The sequence below is a fragment of the Cotesia typhae genome, unplaced genomic scaffold (assembly GCF_013202065.1).
Source record: "Cotesia typhae breed Kobodo isofemale line unplaced genomic scaffold, CoteBio_Ctyphae scaffold_91, whole genome shotgun sequence".
Taxonomy (NCBI): Eukaryota; Metazoa; Arthropoda; class Insecta; order Hymenoptera; family Braconidae; genus Cotesia; species Cotesia typhae.
In genome coordinates this window covers 4,076,374-4,084,962 of record NW_027423781.1, presented here as the reverse complement: position 1 = coordinate 4,084,962, position 8,589 = coordinate 4,076,374, and the positions used below count along the sequence as shown (strand labels likewise).

Genomic DNA, 8,589 nt, shown 5'->3' with positions numbered 1-8,589 from the left:
GCAACTTCCTGCTAATTCCATATCTAGGCGCTTAAAATTGCACTTATGATGTTTATGAGCTCTTCGAGCTCAAAAATACAATTTATGTGTTATTTTTTATTTTGAGCTCTCCGAGATCAAAGAGATAGCCTTTCTATATTTTTGAGCTCTTCAAGCTCAAAAGTCTGATAGAACGCTATTTTTTGAATTTTCAAAACGCAATAACTTTAGAATGAATCAATCAATTTTTACGCGGTTCGGAGTAATTCCGACAAAACACTTTTTTCGGTTTTCTTTCGTTCACGATATCTCTCGAATGAATCAAACGATTTTGACCGGTTTAGCGGTGATTGACGTGGTTTTTTAAGGCTAAGAGCAGGTTAATTTTTGGAGTTAATCGATAGAGTTACTTTAAAGTTATTCCAAAAAAACCACTTTTAAAAAAATTTTTTTCTTAGTTTTTTTGAGATTTATCTTAAATCTACGAGTCCAAATTGTATTCAAAATCTAAGTTTGGCCAAGCCCTTTCGAATGGCGCCAACTGCGATGAAATTGGTCAAACCGTTAAAAAGTTAAAAGCGGTTCACATACTCACACATACAGACATAGTGACAACATCGCGGCAATATTCAGGGAAGCTTCCTGTGACCTTAAAACGTCGAGATCTGATGAAAACTCGATTTTTGGAAAACGGGGTAAAACCAATAACTTCCCGATTTTTTAAAATCTGAGATTTTCTTAGAGGGAAATTAAAAATAGAAAGTATTGAGTCATGCACACCAAGCATCAGAAAGTGCTTTACGATCGAAAAATTTTTTTCGCCTCATTTCGGCAACTATTTTTATTATTATAGTCTCGTTAGTTCACGGAATCAAGATATCGTGCATACTATTTTCAAGATAATTTAATGGAGATTTATTTGACACTTTTCAAAAATTGATTTAGTCCAATAGACACGGAAAAAAACATCAAAATAGGTCAAAAAATTTTCTTGTCCATCATGTATGAAACTCCGGAAACACTGTACACTGATACAAGGATTTCTTAGTATTTAAGAAGATTTCTTTGTATTTAAGAATTTAAAAAATATTTCTTAGTATTTAGAACATTTCTTAGTATTTAAGAAATATTTTTTACATATTCAGAAATATTCTTTAAACACTAAGTAATGATGTTTATGAAATGATTTCTTAAATACAAAGAAATCTTTTTAAATGCTAAGAAATCCTTCTGTCAGTGCAACTTGCGAATTTTTTTAATTCTTTGAAAGAATTATAGATCACCGAATGCAAATGGCTAGATAATTCAATGTCGTTCATTTACAATTAATGAAATAAAACAAAAACCAGAAGACTATCTGCATATATCTACATATACTGTGTATATTTATCCCACTAGAGGTGGTTGCGCATTATCGTGCTATTTTAGCTGTTTTATATATATATTTTTTCAAATTCTTTATTTTATTAATATTTTATGATTAAATGAATATTATGAGTCGTGCACTTTTGAATTTTCCAAATTTTTTTTTTTTTATTTTTACGCTTTCCACAAAAAAAATTTTTTTTTTTCAATCTAAAATATATAAGTAATTTTTTTCTTTTTTTATTTCATAATTAAAAAAAAAGTTATAAATTACATTTGTATTGACACTTTACAGTGAAACTATTTTTTGCCGGATTTCTTTGTTTTTTTGTAATATTAGCTACATATATACATATTCAAATTTATACAAGGCAAAATATTACAATTTCAAATCAAATTACGCGCGCAACTACTGACGTGACATCTACAATGGAGAATTTATCGTTGAGTTGGTGCGCTTGAAGCGCCTTCGGGCTTAAAGACCCGGAGTTGAAAACTATTCGGCTTTTATTTATTTACATACGATATTATATTTAGATATCGATGAATATACATTGATATATTTATGTATTAACAAATATTTTTTAATATTCCACATAATTATTTAATAATCTATGTAAGTAAACCAAAATTTTATTAATTTTTTTTTTATTCTGATATAAGGATCTTTTTAAATTTTATGTCTAAAAATTTATAGGTTATAAAAATTTAAACAACTATAAAAATAATTTTTAGTAATTGGAATTATTTAAAAAAATTTTTTAATTGACTAGAAATTAATATTTTTTTTTTTCAGAGTTGATTAAAAATAAACAAAAATGGATTTTCAAAATCGTCCTGGAGGAAAAACCGGGGGTGGAGGAGTTGCCTCTTGGTCGGAGAGTAATCGTGATCGTCGAGAACGTCTTCGGCAATTGGCATTAGAAACAATCGACCTTAATAAAGATCCATATTTTATGAAAAATCACTTGGGATCATACGAGTGTAAATTGTGTTTGACACTACACAACAATGAAGGCAGTTATTTAGCACATACTCAAGGTAAAAAGCATCAAGCAAATTTAGCTCGGCGTGCTGCTAAAGAAGCCAAAGAAGCCCCACAAACATTGGCTCCAGAAAAACCCCGCGTTGAGCCGAAAAAATTTGTGAAGATCGGACGACCCGGTTATCGTGTAACGAAACAACGGGATCCAGAAACCGGACAACAAAGCTTACTGTTTCAGGTTGACTATCCCGAAGTCGCGGATAATGTTATTCCTCGGCATCGATTCATGTCAGCTTATGAGCAACGAGTTGAACCACCAGATCGTAAATGGCAGTATTTATTATTCGCAGCAGAACCTTACGAAACTGTGGCTTTTAAAGTGCCAAGTAGAGAAGTTGAAAAGGCTGAAGGTAAATTTTGGACACATTGGAACAAGGACACCAAGCAATTTTTCTTGCAATTTGCATTTAAAAATGAAAAACCGGCCGTTGGAAAAATTCCACCTCCTCCGGTGCCTTTGATTCGACCAGGACTTGGACAACCGATGATGCCTGTTCCACCGCCTCCCCGGCCGCCTATTTTCAATCCAGTACCTCCACCACCAGCTGCGATGCTTGGTGGCGTACAAATTCCACCACCGCCTCCGCATCTTGGATAAATTTTATTTTACTGGATACTGTTATATTAAACACAAATAATTTTTAAGTGATGATAATGGAAATAAAATTGAAATCAGTACAAGAGATTTTTTTAAGAGAAACCAAATTTTTTTTAAATATTATTTCAATCACCATATTATAATAATAAACATTTACAGAATTGTATTACATTTATAGAATTGTATTTTTAAATCTAGACTTAAATTTAATTGGAGTATTGTCTTGACTTGGTCAGATTCTAAATTCCATCGGATTGGCCTATACCTTTTATCCATGTGATAATTCTAGCTAATATTCATTGTAACTTTCAATGTGCAATCACTATATCATTTGCATCCTATAGGAACTAGAGCTTGGAAATTTGAAATTGGAATTTTCATTCTTAACATCCACCTCCGCAGTCCATAGTGGGAGTAGGTTGTCATAAAATCCGATATTAAATCATTTCTACATCACATACAGAAGATTCTTACCAAATTTGGATCTTATAGGAGCTACAGCTTGGAAATTGAAATTTTAATGTTAACACCCACCTCCGCAACCCCCTGTGTCGAGAGCTATCGTAAAATTTGTTTTTAATTTTTTAATTTCATTTTTTATGAATGACAAAGCAAATTTTCAATTATAATTTAAAACGTTCAATAATTTTTAGCTATAAAACTTATGTAATTTACAGTAATTAATACAAACCACCATGCTGATTACTAGTCTATAAACCTATTAGAGATTAGAGTGCTGTTAAAATTATACGGCCTCAGCTTGTTCAAGTTCTGGGTACCGCTTTGAAAATTTAGAGGTATAGTTTGACATTAAAATTTAATATAAAAATCATAGTTTATGTCTTTGCAAAAAATATGTAGTATTTAAAAAAAACTATTTCATTGGGTGGTACAATTTTTCTACTTGAGATGATGACACCGTTTTTTTTATTGATTATTCGGTTTGCGGTTTAGTACCTTTTTCATGAAAAAAAATAGCATCTATCGGCTATTCTTGACATGTCAACTTTTAAGTTAACAAAAATATAATTGTTTTGATTTATAATTGAAAAAATTTACAGAAATCAATTACTGTATCATTGAATAATTATAATATACGCATATTACTCATATTAAATATACGGATTTTGTATTACAGCGATTCGAAAAGTCTGTTCAAGTACTAGTCCCATTTTTATAAGTGTTCAAGTACTTTTGAAAAAGTAAGCAATTTTATAAAAAAAAAATTATTTTGTTGAAAATTTTCGACAATTTTATTTTTCAGCTGAAAAAATCAAAATTTTTCTTACAGCAACTTTTAAAGTTAAAACAAAAAGTTTTATTAATTTGGAAAGAAATAATTTTTTTTCAACAAAAAAGTTACTGCGAGAAAAATTTTGATTTCTTTAGCTAAGAAATAAAATTGTTGAAAATTTTCATCAAATATTCTTTTATTTGATACCTTTAAAAAAATTTTCTTGATTCTCAATTACATCCACGGACACTTATGATTAATAATTTATATTATTGCAGTAATTAAAAAAATAATTTTGCTTCATTTTTTATCATCGAATTTATTATTTGGGAATTTTTTAAAATGTGTTTGAATAAAACTAAAATAAAGAATTAAATATTCTGTAGGATTGGTTTGTAAAATTGTAAAAAAAATATTTTTAGCTAATTGAGATATTTATATTGATGAGTTTGAAAGTTACTTGAAAATTTTTAAAAATTAGTTGTGTGCTAATTTCATAATACTAAAGTTAGCCGGCGTTTTTAATTTTTTGATTTTTTTTTTTCAATTCAGTTAAAACAAAAAAAAACTTTTTTAAAATTGCACTTAGAGTTTTTCAAGTTTTTAATTTTTTTTTTTTTTTTTTTTTTAACAATTTTTTCAACAAAAAGAATTTCTAAAAATCTTCAAATGTCGGTTAACTTAATTTTCATGCCATTTTCTCCCTCGAGTAATTTTTTTAGTAAAATTAATCGTTATAATTTATATTTTAGTACCTATATTTAAAAATGATCGATAAAATTTAGTCATTATTACTAACTTTTTTACTATTTTACTACACTAACTTTTTTAGACATGAAAAAATTTCTATACCCCGCAATTGTGGTCATCAACTACAGTAGTTTGTTAAACAGTCGCTATACAGTGTAAAACTCCATCTTGGTTAAGTACTCAAAAAAATCCGAAAGTTGGTAAAACACGAGGACATTTTACTGGTAAATTTTCATCAGAGCAGCGCTACAGTGTTTTTCACAGCGCATGCGCCGGACCCACACTCTGTCACCTGTACGCTGCATTACCAGTATCCTTTTCGCTTTTTGGTTTAACAAAGATGGTGCGTTTCTTAATTTTCCTCCTTAGTTATCCGAAAATATTCATTAAATCCGTACAAAATAAATAAAAATTAATAATTATTCTCAAAACTTGATTATTTTTTTATTGTTAAATTTCAATAGTTGCTCAAATTTTATGTTAAAATTTTATTATTTCAATTTTCAATGTGAATTAACATTTGCTCCGCGTGTATACGTGTAAACATCTCAACATGAGTAACTCTATTAATAATTTATTAATATAATGGATTTTTTTTAGGCCACACATAAGAAAAAGACTAGGAAGCTTCGTGGTCATGTCAGCCACGGTCATGGACGCATTGGTAAGAATAATTAATTTATTTAAAATTAATAACTGGATCATACTTAACTCTAACCTCTCTTCCACAAACTTGTCTCTTTTATCATCATGATAATAATTATTTTAGCCTTCCCCTAAACAGAATTATTTTTTACTATTAATGTTTATTGAATAACTCCAATGTAATTATTTTTTATTATTTAAGGCAAACACAGAAAGCATCCTGGAGGTCGTGGTAACGCTGGTGGTCTCCATCACCACCGAATCAACTTTGACAAATACCATCCCGGGTACTTCGGAAAGGTAACAGCCTTATTTTTATTTTTTAATTAATCTTGTAAATAAAATAATTTATCATAAATTTTATTTAAATTTCCAGCTCGGTATGAGGAATTACCACGTTCGTAAAAACTCGACATGGTGCCCAACTCTTAACCTGGACAAATTGTGGACGCTAGTCTCTGAACAAACCAGATTGAGATACAAAGACAACACGAACGGAAAAGTTCCAGTTATTAATCTTTCCAAAGCTGTAAGCATTTAAATTTTTAATACTTTCATCGTTATTTTGTGCAATGTATTGAGTGAAAAGTTTAATTTATAATTATTTTTTTGCAGGGTTACTACAAACTTTTAGGCAAAGGCCGTTTACCTGACCAACCCGTTATTGTTAAGGCCAAATTCTTCAGTAAAAAAGCAGAAGACAAAATCAAGGCTGTTGGTGGTGCTTGTGTCCTCAGCGCTTAATCAATGGTAATTATCTATCTAGTTATTTTTAAATTTTATTGAATATTTACATTTTTAATTATTAAATTATGAAGAGCTTACATGCTTTACATTTAAATACTTAAGTAGCTATATTTTAATGGATTAATGCAAAATTTATGATAAATCATGTATTAGCTTAATTCTCTAAAATATTAAACCGAATGTTGACTTAACTTAAATAGCAATTGGATTTTAAAAATGCTTTGATTCAAAAATTAAATTATTGCATGCCTCATAAGCGAAGCGTTGAAATAATGCTCTACTTTCGACATTTCAAAAAAGCAGTTTTCTCGAAATTGAAATTGATTTTTTTTTTTTTTTTTTATTTATATCGCACTTACATTTCAATATGAGTGTACTAATATTAAGTCAAATAATTGGTCAGGCACATAAAATATATTTCAATAACAATTTTATGTGGCAGAGAAATTGGTCAAAAAAATGATCGTACTGGAATAATTTTTTTTTTATTATTTAAAGTAACACACGACGGACTTTCTCAATTAATATGAACGTTCAATTCACTGTCGTTGAATTATTATTTGTAAAAAATTAATATATCGATACTGCCACTCTAATACGTCGTATTCCATATTTAGAAAATTCTATAGCAGACGGTAAAAACGATTCATTTTTAACATTGATTAAATGGGATTTGACAGATGAAAATATTTATTTAAAAATAGTTATTAAATTATTTGACCTTTAACATTTTATTATGACGTGCATAAGTGTTGTGATTCTATTTTTCAAAAAAAGTTAATTTGTCAAATTTTGTGGGATATGACGTATTAGAATGGCAGTATCGATATGACTGTGTATTTTTTTGTAAATCTATCTGAACATTTTATTAAAGTATTTTTTTCCTCACCTTGGAATTATGGCGTCGCTAAACCATAGCAGAGTTTTCTATTTCTTATTATTTTGCTTTTTATATTTTATTTTAATCAATTTTATTATGAAAAATTATATTATGAGGCGTGCACTTTTGGATTTTCCAAACTTTTTAAAAATTTTGTAACACTTTAATTAATCAACTTATTTCGAGTTATTTCTTATTTTGCATTTTAATAATTTATATTTATTTTATCATTCAAAACATTTTATGTAACAACATTAGCTTATTCTTTTGCATTTGTCATATTTTATATTAATTTTTATTTTTATGTTACGATATTTGTAAATTTTTTCTAATTCAATAAGTTATTGACTGGTTCAATTTTTAACAAATAATTTTATTTTTCTTAGTTGAAAAATTTGTTTATTTGATAGATCATAGATTATTATAATTTGAACTATTTTGCTCCTAAGTTTATTGTAGAGTAAATAAAAAAATTATTTAAACATACATGATCGATATCGAACGGGCGGTCAGAATAGTGCGTACAAACACTGTTTATAACTGTTGAATATGTTCAGAAACTGATTTTACTTAATTATATATTTAATCTCTCATTATTGAATAATATAAAGCATTAATTATTGGTTTTGTTTTTTGTTACAGTTATCGAGACTTGAAGTGGTATGTGCATCTTTCATCAACTTTTCGCTTCTATTTTGTACAAAATTATTTATTTCTTGAATAAAAATAAAATCTTCAACTTAAAATTTCATTAAAGTCAAAATTAAATTTAAATTTATTATGATGATATTGTGAACGGGCGGTCTTAAAGTGCGTACAACACTTTTAACCATGTAGATTCGTTCATTATCTGAATATTTTTAAAAATTATAATAATTATTTTTTTTTCTAATTAAACTAAAAAGTGTATTGAGTGTATGAAAAATTTTATTTTATTTTCTTTTTTCAGACTTGAAGAACTTGATTGAGACAAAGCCTATCATCTTAAATAAAACCAGTTTTTTTCAATAACTAAATCTCTTGTACTTATTTCAATCTAATTTTAATTTTATTTTACTTTCAGCTAAATTCAAATAAAAAAACAAAATTAAATTTTTATATTGCAGTTTGAGATTTAGAATGAAGAATTATTTTTTTTTTTTTTTTTAATTCGTCAAGAAATTTTTCAGCAATCCTCTTTTTTTAAATTTACTCAAACATTAGTAATGATGGGTGATTTCTATCGTTAACGATCTATTTGATTTTCCAAGTATCCGGTTCACGAATTTTTTACTGGAAGAGCAAATAGATTCATCAATAATTCAATAAATTTATTCGGCAATATAAATAATTACTGAAATTAAATA

The 8,589-nt window shown here is 27.8% G+C and overlaps 2 protein-coding genes and 1 long non-coding RNA gene across 3 annotated transcripts in view; 2 read left to right on the top strand and 1 right to left on the bottom strand.

Annotated features, from left to right (window-relative positions):
* The first annotated feature begins 1,817 nt into the window (after window positions 1–1,817).
* On the top strand, window positions 1,818–3,094 carry Sf3a2 (splicing factor 3A subunit 2). The gene is made up of 2 exons (XM_074258607.1): window positions 1,818–1,960; window positions 2,141–3,094. Exon 2 carries the CDS (start codon window positions 2,163–2,165, stop codon window positions 2,985–2,987), a length of 825 nt encoding a protein of 274 aa, XP_074114708.1. The 5' UTR covers window positions 1,818–1,960; window positions 2,141–2,162; the 3' UTR covers window positions 2,988–3,094.
* Window positions 3,095–3,958: 864 nt separating this feature from the next.
* The window catches only part of LOC141537566 (uncharacterized), a 143,293-nt gene continuing 138,662 nt past the window's right edge, over window positions 3,959–8,589 (bottom strand). The window contains exon 5 of the long non-coding RNA XR_012480946.1: window positions 3,959–3,968. This is a non-coding gene — a long non-coding RNA (uncharacterized LOC141537566). The remainder of the gene's footprint in view (window positions 3,969–8,589) is intronic.
* Rpl27a (ribosomal protein L27A) lies at window positions 5,479–8,259 on the top strand. The gene is made up of 6 exons (XM_074258608.1): window positions 5,479–5,635; window positions 5,819–5,916; window positions 5,993–6,145; window positions 6,232–6,366; window positions 7,886–7,903; window positions 8,193–8,259. The coding sequence occupies exons 3-4, from the start codon at window positions 5,999–6,001 to the stop codon at window positions 6,358–6,360; spliced, it is 276 nt and encodes a 91-aa protein (XP_074114709.1). The 5' UTR covers window positions 5,479–5,635; window positions 5,819–5,916; window positions 5,993–5,998; the 3' UTR covers window positions 6,361–6,366; window positions 7,886–7,903; window positions 8,193–8,259.

What these genes read in the sequence shown, in the direction of transcription:
- Sf3a2 (XM_074258607.1), top strand. Translation starts at nt 2,163, where the DNA reads ATGGATTTTCAAAATCGTCCTGGAGGAAAAACCGGGGGTGGAGGAGTT.
- Rpl27a (XM_074258608.1), top strand. Translation starts at nt 5,999, where the DNA reads ATGAGGAATTACCACGTTCGTAAAAACTCGACATGGTGCCCAACTCTT. An exon ending in TTATTAATCTTTCCAAAGCT is followed by an intron (nt 6,146 to 6,231) that starts GTAAGCATTTAA and finishes ATTTTTTTGCAG; the next exon opens with GGTTACTACAAACTTTTAGG.